This window comes from Euwallacea fornicatus, chromosome 21, assembly GCF_040115645.1.
Source record: "Euwallacea fornicatus isolate EFF26 chromosome 21, ASM4011564v1, whole genome shotgun sequence".
Taxonomy (NCBI): domain Eukaryota; kingdom Metazoa; phylum Arthropoda; class Insecta; order Coleoptera; family Curculionidae; genus Euwallacea; species Euwallacea fornicatus.
The window spans coordinates 2,616,643-2,640,321 of record NC_089561.1 but is presented as its reverse complement, the minus strand read 5'-3'; the positions used below and the strand labels follow the sequence as shown (position 1 = coordinate 2,640,321).

Sequence of the window (23,679 nt, the reverse complement as noted above, 5' to 3'; positions counted from 1 at the left end):
CGCTCGTCATGTTCTGTTAAAAGAAACAATCAAGACAAGACGTCATTAAAATCTTGTCAACTGATTGGTCAACAAACGCATCAGTTTAAATAACATTTTTGCTAACAGAGGGCGCGAGGATTTTTGGAATGGAGCGTTATGAATCATGAAGGATTTTCGGTGTGCATTTGGTGTCGCCTGGAGCAAATGATGTCATTGATACGTCGTGTTTGTGAAATTTTGAAGTTGCTCGTGCCTCACAGGGCTATAATAATTATATTAATACCAAATATATTTATTTAATTCACGTGGGATTATTTTTAGACATAAAAATGCATTTAGTAAAATTCAGCGTCATGAATTTACCTCTCCCGTATTTCCTGGGTGTCTTTCAATACGTTAAAAATAATCGATATACCAACAGACGAGCATAGACAAGGAACTTTTGCATTGATTTAATAGTATACTTGAATTGGTTTTCCTTTTAGCTCATCCCTGCAAGCACGACTATTAAAACTACCCCTCCCACAATAATAATAAAACGGGACAATCATTCCCAATTAATTAATTAATATGTGCATTGGGCTGCCGTTGACGGAATTTACCCCTGAGCTACTTTATTCCCCATTCGCAATATTTAGCATCCCACTGGGAGCCAGCACTTGAACGTGTGGGAAATATCAAACATACGCCGCGGGGTACGCGGCGCACGTTGGGCATCCAGCCACCTATAATGGCCATTCAAAACAGAAAACTCTCTCTTCGGGGGTGAATCCACCCCTTAAGTTCCGATTATGTCTCGGCTAATTGGGGAGATATCTGCGAATAATACTAATTTGGGCTGTTAGGCAATATTGAATCACGTTGAAAGTCCCGACTTCAAACCCAATGGAAATGAGGTTATTAAGTATGGGTGATTTAAATCTCAACGGGGAGATCAAATGTGGACCTTAAGGAAAATAGATGACAGATGGAGTGAAACTGGCAACTCTGCTAGTGCCTTGTGCGGTAACGTGAGGTGCGAATGAAAGTGCTAAATACACAATAGTATTGCCGGAATTTAACCGACTTATTCGGGACCTGACTTAATGCGAAACTATTGATGTGTTGATAACTTTAACATCGAGTTGTTGCCAATAAAAACGAAAAATATTGCCAATACTTACTTCCAATTTTAAGGTTCTTATGGCGCTCCAATTAGGTGAAATGAAATTAATGTGAAAATGGCAACCATGCGATAATTTATTCTGGAATGACATGCAAGTGAAATCTGTTAAAACTGAAACGATATTTCCAGACTTTAATAAACGCACTCAGAAGCTTGGTTTAAGTGAATTATTGGCGTGTAACGCGAAGTTTTAGTTTTTTTTTTGAGGAAATAAATGAAGAAAAATTACCTTGTGAAGTAAAGTTGCCAACTCTGCAGCAACCATTTGATTCTAACATGACGTGACAACGAGAATTCGACAACACGGAACCATGTGGCCAGGCTTTAAAAACTTGATACTGAGACGCTTATTTGAACTAAGTTACGTATCTTGATCTTACAATATATCACGTTCAAGTAAATTTTTAATTAAATTTTAGTCTTTTCATTGATGCAAACAACGCGAGTGGCCTCACATGAGAAAGAACCAGTCAGTTTCTGCAACACTTTTTTGTTTTTGTATTGACGACTGTCAAATGTGCACCCATGTTGCCAGACTTTGGTAAATGTTCGTGACAGAAGGTCGTCGACCCATTGGCAGATCGTAGGAGTGACTGACTGCGCAACATCTCAATTAAAACTGGCAATACTGGAAATATGAATTCACCGCAAGAGTAAAAGTGACTCTTCAGTATCCAATTTTGAACCACTTCGACGAGATCCGGCATTGTTCCAGTATCCAACCTTTCCATTTCGAACGTATAACGCCAGTCATCCACGTGTGTCATTTGGTTGACAAATTCCCAAAAGCAGCAAATTTGCCACTAAGTCCCCTATAATTGATGGCCGGACATTCTTCAAGAGGACCTTGACTTTTCTATGCTTCCTTAGTCCAGCTTGTATAACATTTCTCAATGAAAGAGCGGGACACAAAGCCAAATATGTTTTACTCGAGTGGAAAGGACACAATGCCCTTTATACGAATAGAAGTCTCGAGATTTTCGAATTTGGTCTGGTCCAAGATGAATAGGCGCTCCGGAGAAGGCGTGGTAATGTATTTACGCTATGTATGTAGCAGATATTTGTCGCTTATAGACCTTTTCTTGGAGGCGCTCCGCCATGACCGATCTTACCGAATTAAAACAAAGCAATACACAATTTCAACTCCAATTCCATGCATTACGACGAGACACAAAGACCCTATAGAGAATCATCGAGGCATTGTTCGAATGCGAGCCGACATTGATGATCTGATGTTTGGCGAAATCGAGCTAAAGGGGAACAAAAGTCCCTTTGAATCCCTTTTTGTAATATCACGGGTTACAGACAAAACATACGAATTGAATAGGCTACACATCATAGATGATATCTGCGAGATTTGGTTCTGATGCATGCTCTGCTTATTACCTGCCTCTGTTTTAATCCAAAAACCATTATCTTCGCCCTTTACAAAAACCACATTGTATATAAATGGAACAAGTTCAATATTTGCACTGGAAAGTATCCTTTCATTCCACTGTATAGGTAAGTATTGTCGAGTTGTGGGAGCTATTTACCTTGTTTGCTTAGCATCGAAGCGATTCCACAATACACCTTTGACAGTGTTTGCTTTCATGGGTTGTTTTCCGCCATTAATCGCCGATAAATCCCTTGTACTTTAATGTAGTGGTTTGATTCAATTTCGCTTTAGAGCCTGGGAAAACTGTGATAATTTCATTCGAAAAATTGATCATGATTCGACGCCGGACAAACTCACCCCTATAACAAGTATTTTCTGGATAAACAAGCGTAAAGCAAAGAACAGCTGCGCCAGTAACACCCCTTAGCAAGTGCTTTAAATTTAAATTGAAATTCGATGGTGCAATGCTACGTTTCGTTACACTTTGCTTATTACATTTGGCTCAATTTCAAGCCTTCTATTATTAACATCGAATGCGATGGAAGTTAAAGGTGCACATCACTTACCCCTCACGGCAGCTTGCGAAGAACACCATTTTCTCTACATCAAACTCGGAAAAAATAACACACGGTAATGTATCCTTCAACAAAGTCTTCCTTCATAGCTCTTGTGGCAATTAAAATTCTCCAACTGTAACATGCTCGAATCTCAACCTCTCTCCTTCGCAGCTTATCTTGCGTTATGAGGATTTAATTCAGGTTTAAAATCTTAGCTAAATCCCTATCACAACTGCACTGCCTGCAGGAATTTCTGCCAACATACTGCTTACTCACTTAAGAATTTATATTAAAACAACAATGACAAAGACAGATAATAAGGGACATATTAAAATTTCACAATGGCCCGTGAAGGGGATTAAAAGGGCAATATTGCAGCCCTTTAAAAAGGGAATTTTGCACGCTAGTGACAACTTTCATTACTAAGAGGATTGTTATGTGCCGGCCCTTTATTTATGTACGGCAAATGAGATTTCTAGTTGAGATTGAAGGTGAGAGAATGCAAACAGATTGCAGATATTAAAGAAAATACGGTGTGGCTTTGCTGTCCCCTGCCGACTTCTTGCTCCGGAATCTTTAAATAAGCACCTGAAGAGGTCGTCACAAGCAGAAACCCGGAATTTTGAGGCGATGTGGAGGAATTCGCAAAGCAGTCTACACAGTGAATCAAAGTATTTTAAATAAAAATGGGTAGCAAAAAGTTCGGGTGATGTACTCTACACAACTCCCTTGTTTTAAATTTTTTATTAAATTTCTGAATAGATAATATGGAGCAGAAACCTGGGACTACAAAACCAGGTGACAAGACGTGGGGAAAATCGTACTCAGTGGGCGGAATAATTTTATAAAGAATCATAAATTTTAAAAAAATCAGAAAATTCCATCCCCTAAAACTCCCGTGTTTTAAATGTTTAAATAGACCCTAGAAAAGGCATTTTGAAGTAGAAATCTGCGCGGATGCAAAACGTAGAAGACTTCGGGAAAAAATGTAAAGAGGGATCAGACTAATTGTATAAACAAATGGAAAGCACATGAATCAAAAAAATCAGTTGTTAAATTAGGTTCCAGAGATGGATCCCCTGTGTCACCTACTGGCCCCATTTACGTGCCGACGTAATTCGGTCTTTAAGCTAAAGTAATCGTAACACGAATTTGAATTTTCTCTCAGTGAAAGAATATCATACTCATCTCTTAATAACCTTCGGGCTCCGGTGACTCTTACCATCTAGCTAGCCGGTCCAGCCCGCCTCTGCTACTTCCCATTATATGGAAATATATATCATGGAAACTTTGACCGATATGAATAGTATTTCATCCCTTATGCACAATATAAGTACCTACCAGAGATACACATTATCATAGGTAATCTTAAATTTCCTTTTCCAGAATGGTTCCATTTCTAATTTAATGGAAACCCGTTTCACGACCGCGATAAAAACGCAAATACCAATATGTCACTCAGGCCGACTAAAACATGCAATTAAATGGTTTACGATTTATTCGAAACTCGGAAATAACGAGCCCATAACGAAGGATTATTTGCATTTAGAGTTTTTAGAATTTCGGGTTATTTTCCATGGAAAGTAGCTAAGTTGAAATGCAGACAAGGAGCATAAATTCAACACAGATTTGAGGCAATCTAGGCCGTAGACTCTAAGCCCTTTGGGCATTAATTCTGGACGTTTGGCATCTTTGCAGTGCCCCAGCTCTCTTGTGATTTACAACAGAGCACGAGGATAACTGTAATTAACGCTTTCCAGGTTGGAAAGGTGCTTTCTCTTTTTTGGCACATTAAATTCCTCTTCGTTCGACTTATTTAATGATCGCAGGAATTTTTGAGGTCACCCAGTAATAAACCAATTTATCCCGACACTGTATTTAATGAGGAGAATTTTCTGTTCAAACTTCATCTACAGACTAAGACCGGACGTTCGGACACGTGCTGAATTTGCGGAACAATTAGTAAGTTTTACACCCTCGTGGAATACAATAGGGTAGTTAGGTAACTTTTAGATAATGTCCGAGGAGCGTGGTGGCAGGGGATTAAATGTATTGTTTGTTATTGGAATTGCACCGAGCACATCAGGCTGCAACAGAAGAGTTTTGTAAACGTCTCTCCTTTGGGCTAAGAATGGGCCTAATTTATTGATTCGAGCTGCGCTTGCCGATATCTCGGGAACCTGTGGAGCAATTGCCCTTAAGTGTAGCTCTAACGATTCAGACTGAAATGAGGCTTCGCTAAGGAAAATTATAATTCCGGAAAGTAATTTTTCGTGGGAGGACCTGGCAGGAAATTGAGATTTCAGACTTCGACACGAAACATGTATAAAATTATTCCAAAATCATCGAGGCCCGAAAGTGTTTATTCCCACCTCCGAAGAGTACATTTAATTGCGTATTTAGCGCGACGCCCCTGAGAAAAATTGGTGATTTAGTGTTTTTAGATTGCCCACGTTAAAAATAATGTTGGGTAGAAATTGCTAAAATGGCCGATTGCATGACGCCTAAAAGAACCCTTCCTAAGATTAACCCAATATAATTACCAGCAGCTGAATTTACGGTCATTGAAAATCACTTTCGATGGCACTAATCTTAATCAAACCGGACGCGTAACGCGTGACACAAAACAACCTCAAAAAAGGCCCAGATATTCCCATTTTCTGGATATTCGCTAATCCGGGATTAAATCCGACAATACCTGGGGGTAATGTATTCAATATTAGTGTCATTTCCTACACATATTGGCCTTTTTTGATCGGATTACCCGGCCCATTGTGCTGAGAGTTTGCCCATATTGTGTTAGGTCCTACGATTGTATCCCATTACACATACACACACACTGTTATTATCGTCTTAGTTCCTTATATTGGAGATATAGGGTTACCTGGCGAAATATTTCGTTATGGGTCAAAATAGTCCTGATAAGGGGAGATAATTACTGCGAACCTCCCTAGACAACCATGACTGGTAAGTTCAGACATTTGAAACGAAAGTCAGCGACATACGGTGCATGAATCGTCGATCTGTTTAATTAAATGGTTTCCCTTCAATTTAATTATTTGTCTGTGCGAGTTTAATGGAAACCACTCTGTCTAACGAGTCAATTCAACGACCTGGAATGGGAATTACCATACTTAATGAGAAGACATTGGAATTCAGTTTGTAGCTGACCTCAGTGGGCGCTTATATGCGCAATAAATCCTCATCAACAAGACAAAAATACCCATTTTCCCACCCGATATCGACGTCCGCACAGGAAATCCTAAAGGGTGGCAATTCGTTTCGAATTAAAGCGTGGCGGGGTGTCAAAAGTGTCCAGTCATAATAAACATTCGTTTTATTGACCAAACCTTCAATTGCCAATTAACGAGAAATAGTACTGAATTATTACATCCGGCTGCTTCGCAGGCACGTGACTTGTGGAAATGGAATTGCCATGGCATTACGCAACCCCTTGAGAATGTTTTCATCCACCGAAGCCTTAGTCATATAACACCGGGTGGTCCATTTAACCTGAGAAATTAGAATATCTTGAGAATTACGCATCGGATTGGAAAAAGTTTCAAATGAGGTTTATTTGCCTCTAACGCACCCGTTCAGTGCCACCAAACACGGCTTCTAAACACCATCATTGTTTTTTTTTTGTTGCTGAGGAGGAAAACCTTCATAGGTACCCGGTCCGATATTGGGGCAACCGGGTTATGTGGTATTCGTCCCTGAAGGGGGCGTCTACCCATTAAAAACCTCCCCCCTTTCGCCTTAAGCACGCTTGGAACCACCATTCGACATTATTTCAAGCGGAGGCGAGTATACCTTCTTTGGCTTCATCCATCCCTCTCGGCATGCGTCCTCTGTACCTCTCTCTTCTCTTTTAGCACACTCTTCACGTAGTTTCCAATCTTCTCTCATGCATACTCAGTCTTCATCATCTCATTCCCTACATTTTCCACTCCCACTTCCACCTTCAGCTCTTCTTCCAGCTTGTACCTATACTCTTTAACTCTCTCACCTGGAGGTGGGGCGTAACTTCAAAATCTTAAATGGCAACCTCCCTTTTTTGTTGCAGATTTGGATTCTGTAACGAAAATTATGCACTATTTATGTGAAACTGTTTTTTAATTCGCGCCAGATGGCGCTGTTGTCATAAAAACATGTTTTATCTTGTCTCTGGAAGAAAATATCGAATTGCGGCGAAGTTGCTATTATAGCAGCTGTGAATGTAAATTCACACGTAAGTATGAAAAGATTATCGTTAGATTCGGAGATGTCGCAGGCAAGTGTATTGAAAATTTTTCGCAATTTTAAATATCAGTCTCACTACATTTCCTCACACCAAGAATTGAACCAAAATGATTATGGGCCTCGTATGCACTTTTGTGTTCTTTATGGATAAAACCCGTTTCAAAAATCAAGAACAAGTAAATTTAAGAAATATGCCCTACCGGTCTACGGAAAATCCTCACCGGAACCGATATGTAACGTAAAATAAAAAAATGTAAAAAAATAATAGGTCCACATTTCACTATTAGCTCATTGAATGGGATAAAGTACCAAAACTTCTTGGATGAAGATTTGCCCTTATTATTGGAAGACATTAATTTGGAAACTTGTCGCTCGATGCGGTTTCAACATAATGATTGCCCAGCTCATTGGACCTTAGCTTCCTGAGAAACTTTACGTCGTGAATATCTCAATCGATGGATTGAACGTGATGAACCTACTTATTGGCCAGTGCGATCGCCTGATCTTACCATAGGTGACTTTTCCTTATGGGGCCATATCGAAAAAAATATATATACAGCAGTACCCACAACGCTCATAAACTTGACGACAAGAATTAGGGATGTTTTTGTCTTTATCGTTTCCGAAGTTTTAGTATTCCGATTTGTCAGGTTCAATGGACCACCCGGTATACGACGTGCCTCCGAACACGGTGAAATAATAAACTTATTATCCAGCGATATATTGAATCTCAATTTCCTCGAAAACTGTTGGAGATTTCGACTTTCAAAAACAATACGTTTTTTATATAAAACCCTTCAAGTTTAATATTTTTCCTATAAAATCGTTCATAAAGTTAAGTACAAAAAGTTTAAGTACTCTTAAAGTGTTGTGTTCTGTATTACCCGCCCCTAACAAAAGGTGGCAATTTCTTTATAGCGATTCAGAAAGAGCACAAAAAGCTATACTAAAGTGCCAAATTTCATTAATTTTTCTCGAAAGGTTTTAAAAATATTATAAAAAAACCATCCTCAAGAACCAAACTTCGACACCTTGCATATCGAAAACGAAGCGCCTTTCGATATATATTTATGTGAAGTTCTTGTCATATTTTGGGACCTGAGGTACATCGCTGAATTTATGACACTCTGCTCAGAAACACCTTGTAGACCAGTAATCCTGGGCTTGTTAGGTTTACCCGGAGAGCGCCGCCAACTAGTGGTCTTGTGGGATTTTTCCGGTTTATCTTTGCATTGTACATATTTCACTAACGAAATGGAAAAATTAAGAGATTGTGAAGAGCCACTCTTTGGGGTGGCAGATGACACCACTAGTTCGAGAAACACCCTATTCTAATGCTAATATTTCCTTTTATGTTCTTGATATTGTGTGAATCCCTCTGCTTATATACTAGCACTTCAATATGTCCTTAGTCATTCTGATTTATTGCCAATTTCGATAATTTGGGGTAGACATAAAACGAGCATAAAATACTCACCGAATGTTAATTTTAATCTGCGGCTCCAATGAAATTTATGTTTGAAGCATTAAGCTCTGCATTAGTCCAGAAATATCGAGAATGAGGATAATTATGCCTGGAAATGTAAATTAAAATCTTGCTTCAGTTCGAGCGTCGGCCTGCCCTCTTGTAGCTCAAATGCGCACCCTTCATATAGGATCTGTCATTTTTTATTCATCTAAAATAAGGGCTTTGGAGCTTTACGGCGCGTTGTATAGATGGCGCTGTGATTAAAAGCAGCCAGATTTCTGTAAAGGGCTTACACTGAGAAATCCCTGGAATATCGATTCTGCAATTTATCATTTTGTTGTACAGCGATCTCGGGCAATTCAGCGTTGTGCAGAAGGAGAATTTCATTAAAATATAATGAAATTCCATTGGAATCGATAACAAAGCTACACCACTGGTTTCAATGTCTAGATAACTGTTCATTTGGGTGTTACATAACTAATCTTGTAGGAGGTATCGATCGGGGCTAGCCTTAATTAGCCCGACAACCTGGGCAAAATTTTTAATCACTACTCTTCACGAGAAAACCCGCATAACTACATAGCATCTTCTGGCGAATTCTGATTAAAATCATCAAATATTACAAAGTTGTTAAACTAAACTTGAGGTCCGAAATTTGAGCTTTAGGGTCTGGGATTGCGGTTGTTTTGAATAAACTAATGAAAACCTATTATGTTTGGCCTCCTTTGGCCCTAATGAAACACCATTAAACCTAATTATACTATTTATTTACCAGTTTCGTTTGTAAATATCGTTGAAATAAATATACAATAACTTACCTCCTAATAACAAAGCTTCATATGAGAACACGGACTAGAAAAGATAACATTTTCCTACTTGAAACGTCTACTTTTTACTTTATTTATTACTTCAGCTGCGCTAAAAATGAATTTATTGAATGTTATTTCAATAACAAGTTTAGCTTTTACAACACTAAATAACAAATAGAATATGCGTAAATAAATAATATTATGCATGAATCAAAATTATAATTTTGGTACTAGAAAAATTTGAGAAAAATAGACATTTTGATTTACTGGGTTTAGGATTTTTAATACCGATTTATGGTCTTAAAAGTTACTTGTTTACAGGCTCATGCTATAGAGCCTAATATAGGTTTATACTTTTTAATATAGACACGGTAATAAGCTTACACAGTAGACGTAGATAAGTTTATGTTTATGAAGTTGCATGACTAGAGTTTATCACAAAAAATACTACCTATAGATATAACTGTAAAATGTAGGGTACCATCAGATACTAAGGCTGAACCTTGATAAGTCAACGCCTTAGAACCACGGTTTCGTTTAGAACCCTGTGTCTATTTACAAGTTTTACAGTGGGAGGGACAAAGGAAAATGTTGAGTTAGTCCTTAAATCGAGAGCCTCTTTAGGAACCAGCCAAAGCCACTAAAATCCTACAAAAAACCAAACACCTATTTTCTAAACAACATTTAGACACCTTCATTCTCATTAAGCAGTCAGTCTCAAATAGTCCGCAATTGTCGAATTCCCTCTAAAAATACCTGAGAAAATTTTGATCTTATCCCAATATACCTAACGTCAATAAATAATATTTAATGTCTTTGATTTTAAATCTCTCTTCTAGTCTTTTGTTATACCCTTACCTTACAATAAGATATTGCACGATGGTTGTACAGGATGTTTAAAAAAGGTTGTGCCAAATTTAAGGAGATTGTGGAGGACCATTTTGGCATTTGGAGTGAACCATTTCCGTATAGAAATCGCTGGTCAAAAATGAACCGTATTGGCTCCAAACTCGTTTTTGTTCCAAAACGTTATGGTAACTCGTTGACACCAGAAAACTACGATATTTAATTCATTTTTATTAAAGATAATGTAAAAAAATATAATAAAAGTTCAAAATGAAGACCGTAAACTCGGTACATAAATTTGTCCTTCGAATCATTAAATTGCGCAGCCAATGTAAAATGTCCGGATCTTGTTGCAAGAAAGGAAAGGCTGTCATCACCCGTCCCAACAGATCCTCTGGGGTAGCTACAGGAGTTTCATACACCAACGACTTAGTGTAATCCCAGAGGAATAAAATCTGACGGGCTTAAATCGGGATTTCGCGCTGGTCACCTGATAGGTCCGCCTTTTCTGGTACATAGCACATATAAATGTTCATTTAGATTATCCTGCATAATACAGGCATATTGCGCAGGTGCTTCGTTACGTTGAAACCACATTTCATCCGTTTTACCCAGTGGAATGGGTGCATTGTAGTCAGTAGACATAAAAGTGTTTATTTTGTTTGTTTTTATCCTATTCATTTAACTTGAATTTCGAAGCCTTTTGAACAAATATGACTTTGAAGCTAAAACTGTTCATTTTTCATTAGAGACTTTAATACAAAAATGGTTCACCACAATATCCTCTATAACTTTGCCACAACATTTTTAGAACACCTTGTAGATTTCTTAAGGTATACCTACTATACCTGTATCTACGCTCTATTCTTGGTCGTGATGAATAAAATATATCAAAGCGTGAGATATTTTATAAACGATATGATCTAGTTCAACAACCTGTATGCGTTAGTTAGATAAATAAATTTATGAAAAAAATCAACCTTCGAGGTAAGTTTAGTGTTTCTTGATATATCAGTGGACTTTCGGCAACACTGCAGCGTTCATTTGTCGTTCGCCATAATGGTTTCCAACCAGTTGTTATATATGGGAGTGATGTCACATCGTGACTCCTAAGCAGTCATGCGGGGTTGCCAAATTTTGGTAATTTCCCAATTTTTTAATTATGAAGAAACTAAAATTATCCGTCAAGAACCGACGTCATTTCAGTGAAATCCATTTCCTCCACGTCATCATCAGCAAAACGGATTTCATCTAAAATACTACTATTTACACTGCTAGGCGACTTCTCTACTTTGGTCTCCTTCTCCATGTCTTCAGGAGAAAATGACCTCATTTTCCTTGGATGCTCGTGTAATTGCACACTGGTCACTCGTTTATTGTCCAGCAATTGTTCGGATTCTGTTGCGTACTTGTTGTCCATTGAAGGAGATGATGTGTTAACACCTAAACCTAATAATTCTCAAGGAGAATCTCAACTATAAGTGGAACCTACCGTGCACTAATGGATACACTTTCTTAACTTTCCTCTTAACGACAGGAGACGGTGTGCCAGTGCTCTCACTCACAGACCTCCTCCTGGGTTTCGGCAGCAAAGTTTCCTCTTCCGGTGACTCTCCGTTGCTACCGGGGTCTACGTAGACCTTAGGCCTTATATCAGTCATTTCGTGACATTCCGGTAGAATTTCTCCAGTTTCATCTAAAGGGGGAATCCAAACTAAGAAGGCAGGATCCATGCCGAGATACGATCCAGGCGCAGCCCCCGCATTTACAACGTTGTAATCATAATAATCCATTTCAAAATCATTATCGGGGCCTGCAATTGAGAATTCTGATCCTCCAGGACCGGCAAGGAGCTTCTCCCTGTTTCTTTTGTCTTTGGTGGCTTTGGCATTGGTGCTTCGAATGGTTGCAGTGCTGACCATGCTGGATACAGATGAGTAGCAACCCTGGAATGCAAATAAATTAGGATTTTGAAGGATAATTTGTTAGTCCTTTGGAATTTTTTAAGGGTGACATAATGGGAAGTTTTGTGCACATTTAAGAGTGCCCCGGCGAAGTGGTTTTGCAGGAAAAATTGGTGTTTGGATGTGCTGAGATTTCTAATATACCGGACGTCTCTAAAAGATCTTTACGAAATTCCATCACATATTTCTGAGGGGAAAATATGATGATTTAACTTAAGTTATCTTAGTCTAAAATTGGATGATTTTCAAAATATAAGACGTCAACGTGAAGATATAGAAAAGGAAACAAATCAATTATTACTTCATTTGTGATACCCCTATCTGAACGCAACGTCGTATCAGGGGGGTTTTAGGGGCCAGAAGTCAGAACCCATATTACATTTCTCATGCAAATTATAGAGGGCGCTGTCAGCGTACTTCCTTTAAAAAGGTGTAACTTTTTTATCAACTGGTGTAAAATTTACTTATCACCAAATTTGTGGTTTACTATATATTTTACGGAAAAAACGTATCTTGGTACGAGTCTCGACAGACGTTCCTTTTTAGGATATTTGAAATTGTAAGTTCATTGCATGTCTCGAAAAATAAATTTTTATATAATAGGTGTACAAAAAGAAACTGAGTAATTAAGTTATATGCAATAAAAAAACATACTTAGACACGTTTAATTCGCCTGTAATTGTAAGCAGGTGATGTTTATTTATAACTTTTTATATGATAAAAGTTTCAGTTGCTTAAGAGCTGTAGTTCAGTGCACAAAACGTAAATAGAGACATGGATATTTCTAAGCAATATTTGAGAATATCAATGTTGTTCTGTTTTAAACTGAAAAAAAAATGCTGCTGAAACAACAGAAATGGTTAATTCGGCTTGGGGAGGTAATTCTGTTGGTGCTTCAACCGTTAGGAGACGGTTCAAGAAGTTTCGTGAGGAAAATTATTGTCTTGAGGACGATCCACGTGCGGGTGTCGAAAAAAAGTTTCAAGACGAAGAACTGAAAACTTTACTGGATGAAAATCCATGCCAAACTGAAAAACAGCTTGCAGAGCAGTTAGGAGTAACTCAACGAGCAGTTTCAGTTCGATTGCATGGAATGGGAAAAATTCAAAAAGCAGCAAAATGGGTTCCTCATGAGCTAACCGAAGACAACAAAAATCGAAGAGTTGACATCTGCACGAACTTGCTTTCTCGGTATAAAAGAAAGAATTTTTTGCATAATATTATTACGGGAGATGAAAAGTGGATTTTGTATGACAATCCTAAGCGCAGAAAAACATGGGTTGACCCAGGCCAGCCGTCCACATCAGTTGCAAAACCAAACGTTCATGCCAAGAAAATCTTACTGTGTGTCTGGTGGGATTGTAAAGGAGTCATTTACTATGAGCTTCTGGAACCCGGTCAAACTGTCATAGCTGACCGTTATCGGGCCCAAATGATCAAATTAAGCGACGCTCTGGAGGAAAAAAGACTATTTACGGGCCAAGGAAGTCGGAAAGTGATAATGCTCGTCCGCATACAGCTAAACCGACCCAGGAACTCATCTTCTCGTTAGACTGGGAAATACTCCACCATGCGGCGTATTCTCCAGACTTGGCTCCTTCCGACTTCCACTTGTTCAGATCCATGCAGTCTCATTTAGCTCACCAACGATTCTTTAACGTTGAAGATATTCGAAAATGGCTCGATAACTATTTTTCGTCGAAACCACTAAGCTTCTGTCACGAGGGCATCCATCATCTATCCAGTAAATGGCAAAAGACCATAGACAGTTATGGAAATTATTTTAATTACTAATATTTTCAATAACTATGTTTTTAATGAAGCTTAATTTCACCAAAAAATGCTCAGTTTCTTTTTGTACGAATTTCAAATTCTTATAATATTTTAAAACTTTTATGTTCTTATCTGACTATACCAATTTCTTATATTTTTTTGTTAAAGTTATCTTTCAAGAGATGCAGTGCCCTTCAAACTTCAAATATCTCAAAAAGTAATGCCCATAGGGACTTGTACGAAAATGCCTTTTTTCCATAAAACATATACGAAAACGCAAATTTAGTCGTAAATAAATTTTATATCGGGTGATAAAAAAAGTTATGTCCCTTTAAAGAGTTCGCCTAGCGCTGGAAACGCCCTTTACAATATGTATTGAAAATGTAAACGCATTCTCATTTCTCACCCTTAAAAACCTCCCTATGCGGCATTTGTTCAGACAGTGGCGTTAGAAATTAAGTAATTATTATTTTTTATTTTTTAATCTTGATTTTGACATTTTGTATTTTGAAAACCGTCCAATTTAGAACTGAGGTAAATTGGGTTACATCGTCATGTCTGCGTCTCAGAAATCGGTGGTAAAATTTTGTACAAAACTTGTCGAGATGCTTTAAGGAGAATGTCCAAAATGGAAGTTGCAAGATTTAGGGAATATGAAATTCGGGGAAACTACTGTGAGTTTAACTTAAAATAAGACTGTAAATAAATACTTCACCGGATCACTCTTAGAGCACATTTCCTCATCGCTCACGTTAGTTAGAATTCCATTACTACTCCTTCTGATTTTAGCCGTGTCTGGAGAGATTGCCTCCAACTCCTTAGACTCCTTCTTGTCTTGGCTCAATGATGATCCACTCCTGACAGCCCCCTGTTGAGCCGCACTCTGAGGAGACGTAGGCACACTACTGGTAGGGGTGACTTCGTCTGATTCGGGATTGGCCAAAGTTGGAACTGTTTCGTTTGGAGGTACCAAAGTGGTGGTACTGCCACTCGAAGATTTTTCCTCTTTTCTGTTATAATGAGCACTGATACAACGAGTGAGAAAAACCCTGAATCGCTTATTTACGATAATGTGGCTTCTTCATTTGCGTCTCGATCGCACTCCACCGATTCCCTCAGCCTCGTGTGCTTGTTTTGTCGCCCTTTGATATTCAAAGGGCGCATCCTAGTTAGGGAAATTACTTCCGATAAGAGCGTCGCATTCGATTGAGCTCGAGCCGACATCATCGGGAGATTTGTACTCGAGGCTGCAACGCAAATTTTCCAGTCAATGAGCGGAAAATTAGGTTTTTCACTCTCATGCAAAGAAACCCAAAAATTAAAACTACTTACCTGCCAAAGAGTCTTGGTCCTCTAGTTGGGCAACTTGATACTTCCTATAGCGAAACGCGTACTGCACCCCCAGTAGAATAGTAGCGATAATCAGCCCACTAAGAAAGAATAAAGCAGCGATGTGCACAGCTGTCAGTTTCAGGACTACAGCTGGAATCGCCGAGCTGATGCTATGAGCCACTGCTACTTGGGTGATGTTTAGCTTTATCAATCCTGGGCAACGATATATTATAATATATAGTTTAAATCCTGGAAAAATTATTTACTAATTTGATTAGCTTCAGCAAGAAATCCTCCATCGCAGATTTGCCCTGCCATGCTCAGATCATCCGTATAGAATTCCAGCAGTAGATTTGGACCTGTAGAATTAAGCTCAGAGGGCACAGATCCGGGCTGTCCCGTTAAATCTGCCAAAAGCAGAGAAGAAAGGGCGCTTCCATCCCTTATTTTCAGCCACTGGTTTCCACAGGGAAAGTTAAATTGATCCACACGGAACTGGATAATGCAGTCGTCATCAGCCTAAAAGAGTGCTATGCAAGGAACTATGTGGAAAGTTAAAATTTCCATAATAACCTGAATTAGCCAAAAAGTCCTTCCAGGGCAACTTTGACTAGATGTAGCCAGAAGTCGTCTGGGCTTGGCCTGACCCAAGTGGACCACGCAGCCACATCTGCAGTATTGACCCACCTCGGCCTGGATTTCTGGAATTTCCGCAGGAATGAAGTTGCTGGATGAGATGGCTCCACTGTAGATGCATTCCCAGCTTTTGCCTATGCTCACACCGCATTGCTCGGTTTCAACAGAAGGGCCCTAAAACATCATAAGAAAGGATTCTTGAACTAAGATGTTAAACCTCTAAAACGTTTGATCCACCCCGACATTTGGAGTGAAAAATGTGCGATAAGATGCTGCTTTACCGCACAGGAAAAAGATGGCAGACTTTTTGTAGAAGAAAGTAGTAGGAGAGCACATTTTAGTAGTAAAACAACTCAAATAGAGGAAAAAGTATTCATATATTTAACATTGTTTTATACGTCGATTCTAGCGCTTGGTTTGTTCCTTTCAATCTCTGGCGTCTTCAGTCTGAGTTTATATCTTCTCCTTATCACCCCTCTCCCTTACTTCAGATTTCGCGACTTCAATTTTCCCTGCGTCTTCTATCGATGCTTCAGCACTACCATCCTCCCATGACCGCTTCAACTCCTCTTCCTCTTCTTCTGCAAATGGATCATACGCTCCATTTTCTCCTTCAGTGTTTTCACCTGGAGATTTCTGTTCGTCAAAGAAGAGCCCACGGTTCTTAACTTCCGTAGCAGGACCATCATGCAGGAACTCTTCAAAACTTGCACCAACTTGTGAACACATGTTTCTACGGGTTTGAGCTGTAGGTTTAAGGTCTGTAGGTTTGGGAACGAAGCCCAGGTCTCCAAGAGCGTAAATAGAATCAGCTGAAGATACAGTTTCTAAGGAGAGTTTTTTTATTTTTCTCTCGTGACCTTTGCTCAACAAAGAGAAGAGAGTGTTGAGCATGCTCTCCCTCCGAGAGGATTTGATAGAAGTAGCACTGCCAGTGGGGACCGTCAAAGTTTCTTTGATACAACTGACTCCTTCCATCAAAATGTCATCTAGCCGCTCATTCTCAGTTTTAAGGTACGAAACCTCAGTCTCCAACGCGTAATTATCGCATTTGATTTTGTGCAAGTTTTGTTCCAGAAGCCTAACTTTATATTCCAAGTTAACAATAACATCCTGGTTCTTTTTGACGCACTCTCTAGCCTCCTTCACTTCAGCCTCATACTTCTTATACTTCTCAACCTCCTTTATCAAGCATTCGTTCTTCTTGGTGATTTTTTCATTGAGTTTTACCTGCACCAGAACTTTGCTTAGAGCTTTTTTCTTTTCTGCTTCATGCAGCTCTGCCTCCTGCCTCAAAGCGATTCCCTTGGTTTTAAGGTTACAAAAGTCTCTATGGAGTTTCTGGTGTACTTGCAGCATGTTATCGAACTCGTTATTAACTGCGATATTCTCCCTTATGACTCGGTGAGTGGTGGCAGCAATGCGCAGCTGTGAGGCATCGTGGAACTCAGTTGAGAGTTGCAAAAGCCGGGCCTCGACCTCTTTTTTCAACTTATCTTTGCTTATGATGAATTTCCTTTCAATTTCATACATCTCGCTTTGATGCCTCTTTTCTTGTGACTCCATTTTCTTCTCTTGATTATCGAATTTTTTCATTAGGTCATCTCTTTGAGACCTAAATTCTTCAAGAGAGCTAAGTTTGCCTTCCAAGAGTTTGGTTTCTGAGGTCAGTTGCTCGTGCATTTGCTTGAATTCCTGCTCCATTTGCGCGATTTTCGTCTCAAACTGTTCAGTCTCGGTTTGCCGTGTTTCCTGTATCGCAGTGATTCTCTCCTTCAGCTCGCTGATTTCGCTGATCTTCTCCTGCAGCATCCTCTTCAAGTAGGTGATAATATCCGACTTGTCCTCGTCGTTTTTTTCCAAGTTCTGATGCAGTTCTTCAGTTTTCAACTCTAGTTCCTGGGTCAAAGACCGCAGCCTCGCGAGCTTCCGGTTTAAATCCGCGATTGTTAACTCGTAAAAGGTTTTGTCCACCTCGGTCAAAGCATTCGGGTCTTCTTCTTTCACTTTCTTCTTTTTGCCTTTGCCTTTCTTCGCTTTAGCCATTTTTAAAACCAGTTTTTCGATGCGAAAATATACGAAACCAATGCCAAACTAACATGCCGGAAGGTTGGTTGCTAAGGCCTCAAAGGGTGCTATTGATTATTTTCATTCTAACAGCTACAAGGGGTGGTGAAAGATTACTATAGGGGCTTACCTCGCAAAATTTAGCTCCGTATCTCGGAGGAGGAGAGTCGCAGAGTCGGTATCTACTGCGAATGCCTCCAATGCACGTGCTGGAGCATGTGGTCCATTGACTCCATTGGCTCCAGCCACCCCTTTCCTGCTCTGGAAAACGCAATAAAAACAAACTTCACGTAAAATTTCCCTAAACGACACTTCTAGCGGTTTTTGATTTGATTCCCAGCAAAGGAAAGCAATTGAAAATCCCAACTTTGAATATTCGGAATTTAAATTAACTGCTTAACAAGAATCCCTTGACAACCCCTGGTTGGAAAATATCGGCCAGAGAAGCTCGTTTTAACATGACAAAGGATTTATTAAAATCAAGAAAGCTTTACGAATCCCGAGACATTAATTACACATTACTTCTTTAGCCTGGAATTTATTGTTTTATTTTCCAATAATATGCGAGCACAAGTTTTCAGTTTAATTAAACGTACAGTAATTTCAGGGGGCGAGGGAGAGATCCTCCTGGAATTTAATCTGCATTTACTGTCCCGTCTTTAATCTGAGAAATGCACTAAAGTTATCCCGGTAATTTAGCATAATTTAGTCAAATATTCAGGAATGCCTGCTCGGGCCTGTAACATAATCTTCACATTAATTTTATTGCGGCATGATTTTTACCTGTTACAGGGAGGGTAGGAACGCAGTCTTCTCTGACGTCAGCGACTGCTCCTGATATGCTTTGGCTCACGTAAACGAAACAATATTCCACGTATTTGTCGGTAAATAAATCACAATCAAAATGGAGGCTGTGCTGGCCTCTGGCAATCTGGAAAAATGCAAAATCGTCTCTAAAAACCAGTTTTTAATTAACCAGGGAAAAACCTCAGGAGGAATTAATGGGGAACATCCGGCAACGCCGTTCAACGTTAAAAATTGTGGCGATTTTGTTTTAAGAAACAATTGCTAAGCGCAGCGTTACCTTTTCGAGAGTGCCGTGTTTTGGAGATAATGTAGATATTGAAGAAATCGCATTCACACAAAATGGGAAATGTTTCGGATGTTATAATGGGGACAAGAAGGCAAATTTTCCGTCAGAAACTTGTTGAACTGAAATCGAAGGTCTGTCTCTTAATTAGAACCTATCTGAACCGACTTTGATGGGATAATATGCTCAAAAAACATTATTAGCTTCGAGACAGCAAAATACAGGGTTTTTGTAATTTTGGATTACTGCAGAGAGATCAAATTTTTCTCCAAAATCTTTTTCTTCCGTATTTAAAAGGCTGGAAAATTCGCTACATCGCCGGGAAAAACCAGATGAAGCTCAAAACTTCGAACACTCTTTGATGGAAAATATTATTTTCAGTAGAGTGTATATATAAACACACCCTATATCACCCATCAAAGCAGCAGAAAATAAATTTATTTGAAATCTGGAATTAAATTGGGGCTGATCAGGCTGCTCGGGTATCCACAAAGAGGGAGCACAAAATGCACGCGAGTTTTTTTTATTCTTAACAGCTTCTCATCGCTTTATTTTACGACGTTGAGAACTTGTTCTTTTGAGGAATTTTCCCGTGAGTAACCCTCTGGCGGTGCCAAAACGAAGCTTGCAACACCCCTAGAGGGTGAATACATCGAGAATTTTTTTTTCTTTTTGTGAAATCAAATGAGGTTACTTGTCGTATCCTTAAAATAGTCCAGAGATTTGCATATTTAGGGCGATTAACAAGACACTCCCCAATTAAGTACACTAATTCAAAGCAGGTACTTAGTGTTGCCACACTAATTTACGGGAACAAGCTGCATTAGCGAAAACAATGTTTTTTAGGGTCACATCTAGCAAAATACTACACCCCTAATGAGAGCTCTGCGACGTCTCATTAAAAACTTTGGCGCAATAATTAAGGAAAGGTTAGTGTCGAGAGAGAGAGAGAGAGAGAGAGAGAGAGAGGGGGTGTACTTTAATTGCTTAAAGTCGGGGATAACAAACTCAAGAGACTTACCTTTTGTTCTGAAACATATTCCAAACTTGTTGGAGGAGCCACAGATGCCACATTTGCGCGTAATCTACCGAATAACCGAACTCGATCTCGATTGGCTAATATACAGGATGGATACTCGAATAAGACCGTAACGCCACCGTGTAGATCGCAGGGGATGATCGAGTGAGCGTGGACGTTGAAGACGAATTGATCGCTCCAATCTACCTGAAAAAGATAATGGGGTCCTAATTGGATGATATGTGAGGTGCCCAAGTTCCTTTAATGATTCTGGAAAGAAGTGGTAAGTTATCATCGAGAGATGTTAAACCTATAAAAAATTTAATTGATTATTGGAAATTTTTAACGTCGAAATTTGTGAATTTAGAATTGCGATTATTCAGCAATTGAATCGTCAAATTGTGCCAAATCTGAGATAAAAATACCACAAAGTTTTCGTAATTGTCCTTGAAGTTCTAGGAAGAACTTATAGGATATTTCCGAGAGATGTTAAAGCTATAGAAAATTCAATTGATTGTAGGAAATTTTTGAAGTTCAAAGTTTGTGAATTGAAAGTTAAGATTTCTGGATAACGAGAGCGGCAAATTGTGCCAAATATGAGATAAAAATATTAGGAAATTTTGTTAATTGCTCTGGAGGTTGTGGAAAGAAGTTGAGGGTCATTATCGAGAGCTGTTGAAGCTATAGATAGTTCAAATAATTGTTGGAATTTTTTAACTCCAAAGTCTGTGAATTTAAAGTTGTGATTTTTGGACAATCGAGTTATTAAATTGTGCCCAATATGAGATGAAAATATCAGGAAATTTTGGTAATTATTTTGAAAGTTTTCGAAATAAGTTGTAAGTCGTCATCGCGGGATATTAAACCCATAGAAAGTTCAAGTAATTGTTGAACATTTCTAAGTCAAAATTTATGAATTTATAGTTGCGATTTTTGAATAAATGAATCATTAAATCGTATCAAACATGAGATGAAAATAGCAGAAAATTTTAGTAATTTTTCTGAAAGTTCTGGGAAGAAGTTGTTGGTAATCGCCGAGAAATGATGGACCTGTAGAAATTTTAACAAGAACCTGGACATTATTAGCGTCAAATGGCGTGATCCTAGAATAATCATTTTCGAGTTCGTTTGAATCCAATATGGTGAACCTTCTAATGGAGCAAAGGATTCCAACTAATTTATTGCAGGACTAGAATGTATCCTCTCAAATCTGTATCAAACCAGATTTTCTCCAAAACGAAATTGAATCCATTAACGATGGCCGATGTGGCATTAATTAATTTTTAATGCGAAGGGCGAAGAAGCGTGAAAACGTAATGGAAAAATTGCCTGATTCTGAAAGGAAATTCTACTGTGTTTGCTTAGTGTACAGGGAGTTTTCGCATTTCTAATTTCTTTGCTAAATTTAATGCAAAAAATCAATTATCTTACCTTTACATAGGCCGTGGTTCTAGGTACAACTGGATCGGGGTTAATGGGACGCAAAAAGATTGAATAGTATCCAGATAAGCCAAAAAGCTCGCATCTCAATAAAAAAACCTGTCTTCCTGGCAATCCCCTCAGTTGCTTCGAATAAAGCACCTACAAATCCCCTTTTTTGGGCTGCCAATATATTATTCTACAAAACTATACCTGGTGATTGGAATTATTACTATTCCCTTCCCCGCAATTCAGCAGGGAATGGCCGCAATACTGCAACTCCAGCCAAAATTCTGGCAAAGCCGAAGTTGGAGTTCCCTTTATTGGAAGACACTCCACTTCCGGGAATGTCAGGATCGAAGTTACCGGAGTTTCCGGATAAGTTTTCAAGTTTTCCGGGGTTACTGTGAGCTGAGGCATCGGCCATCGCACATCGATCACTTTAGTGATTATTTGTGAGTCACCAGACTCCGTTGAGTTTATGCCTGAATCAACACTTCAACCACGCTTCAAGAAAAGATCGAAACTCACCCAAAATTGGTTGTTTCTTGATTTGTATATAATACTGTCCACCCCTGGAAAAGTACCCGCATTGCACCTTGACCAGCGTCAGGTTCTTGTTGAGTGCACTGGCTTCTGGATACACGGGGAACGTTGTGAGTGGACGAACGGTACTACCTTCTAAACGAGATAATTGGACCACAAGTGGAAGAAACGCTGAAGAGACGATTTTGATATGTAGGTCTCCGCTAAGGGCTACGTGTGATGGGGAGATGATGATTTCTAAGCCTGGAATTTGACCTGCGGAAATCAAAATGAGGGATGTACTATGAATATGAGAGCTTTGAGGATTTATCTACGCCGCTAATCTAAATATTAAAATCAAAGTGAAAAATTGATGCGTAAAAATTGGGATTTTCGAAGTCGGTTTCAAGAAGTCAGGGGCGTACTGGGCATATAATGCAAAGATGTGAAATTATACACAATAAATTACTCATCCAAACTTTAAAAATGAAAATTTTGCGCTTTTCAAACATTTTGAATAAAATAAATCGAGATTGTGAGTTAAGATAGAGGAGGTATTTTACGCAATATTGATCCTGGAATAAAGCCAAAGCTCTGCCCTAAATAATCTTCATTTCCTTGCAAATGGGAAGGTCAAAGGAAACAAACTGGAGAATCAAGATTCTTACTTCATCGCCTGTTAAAGAAAACTCACCTGTATCGGCCTGAACACTGAAAAACTGAAAAAGCAACAAAAATATCGGGAATATCATCGAGTCCTTCATCTCGCAATGCTAACGTCTTAAGCATTTTCTATGCTTCGGAGCCCTCCACGACCACCTGCCTTTCTCCAACTCCAAATAAAGCATCTCAAAGAGCGAGTGGTTAACATTAGGTCTGAAACGAAAGAAAAATCCATACACATGAAGGTTATTAGCCCTTTAAGTACATCGTATCATGCAAATTCCTGGCGAAAAAGATCCTTGCAGGAAGTCTTTATCAGATATGGCTTTCCGTGCCACATGCAATGCGGGGATTTTTCCAGCTTAAGAGAGATAAGAGATATGAAATATGTCCCTTTGATCTTCCCTATTAGAGCACCTTCAATATGGGATAAAGTTGGATTAAAAACAAATTCTAACTTTCCTTTTAAAGGAACAAGGAAAAATGAACTGAAAGCCAAAGTGTAATAGCAGATAATGGAGCATAATATTTATAGGCCCCATATATGAAAAACTGCAAAAATATTTACGTAGGGATTTTTCTGGAAAGGGGATTTTTGCAGTTGAAAAAGACTTTCGCTCCCTGAGCAATGTTTAACAGTATCAGCTCTCACCAGGCCCCATAGAAGTTTTCAAAGGCAGGATTTAACGTTGGTTAAATTCCGGCAAAGAGCCCATTGCAGGGATAAATAATTATCACTGCAAAA

At 38.9% G+C, this 23,679-nt stretch overlaps 2 protein-coding genes across 8 annotated transcripts in view; both read right to left on the bottom strand.

The window, feature by feature from the left end:
- Positions 1 to 9,537: 9,537 nt before the first annotated feature.
- gogo (golden goal) overlaps positions 9,538 to 23,679 on the bottom strand; it is a 33,034-nt gene continuing 18,892 nt past the window's right edge. For 5 of the 7 annotated variants that reach the window (XM_066294263.1, XM_066294260.1, XM_066294262.1 and 2 more), the window contains 14 exons: positions 22,966 to 23,147; positions 22,278 to 22,547; positions 21,960 to 22,231; positions 21,759 to 21,908; positions 20,331 to 20,534; positions 19,003 to 19,150; positions 18,350 to 18,480; positions 16,090 to 16,326; positions 15,783 to 16,035; positions 15,517 to 15,729; positions 15,251 to 15,431; positions 14,900 to 15,209; positions 11,940 to 12,393; positions 9,538 to 11,890 (listed from right to left, as the gene is read on the bottom strand). In XM_066294263.1, the coding sequence (XP_066150360.1) occupies positions 11,625 to 11,890; positions 11,940 to 12,393; positions 14,900 to 15,209; positions 15,251 to 15,431; positions 15,517 to 15,729; positions 15,783 to 16,035; positions 16,090 to 16,326; positions 18,350 to 18,480; positions 19,003 to 19,150; positions 20,331 to 20,534; positions 21,759 to 21,908; positions 21,960 to 22,231; positions 22,278 to 22,547; positions 22,966 to 23,035 (3,159 nt within the window). In that variant the 5' untranslated portion in view covers positions 23,036 to 23,147 and the 3' untranslated portion in view covers positions 9,538 to 11,624. The remainder of the gene's footprint in view (positions 11,891 to 11,939; positions 12,394 to 14,899; positions 15,210 to 15,250; positions 15,432 to 15,516; positions 15,730 to 15,782; positions 16,036 to 16,089; positions 16,327 to 18,349; positions 18,481 to 19,002; positions 19,151 to 20,330; positions 20,535 to 21,758; positions 21,909 to 21,959; positions 22,232 to 22,277; positions 22,548 to 22,965; positions 23,148 to 23,679) is intronic. The other 2 variants (XM_066294265.1, XM_066294264.1) reach the window with 2 other exon arrangements.
- On the bottom strand, positions 16,348 to 18,327 carry LOC136345726 (cilia- and flagella-associated protein 157). Its single transcript, XM_066294266.1, has one exon. It carries the CDS (start codon positions 18,196 to 18,198, stop codon positions 16,606 to 16,608), a length of 1,593 nt encoding a protein of 530 aa, XP_066150363.1. The 5' UTR covers positions 18,199 to 18,327; the 3' UTR covers positions 16,348 to 16,605.

Excerpts from the sequence above, each read along its gene's own strand:
- LOC136345726 (XM_066294266.1), bottom strand. The coding sequence starts at position 18,198 with ATGGCTAAAGCGAAGAAAGGCAAAGGCAAAAAGAAGAAAGTGAAAGAA.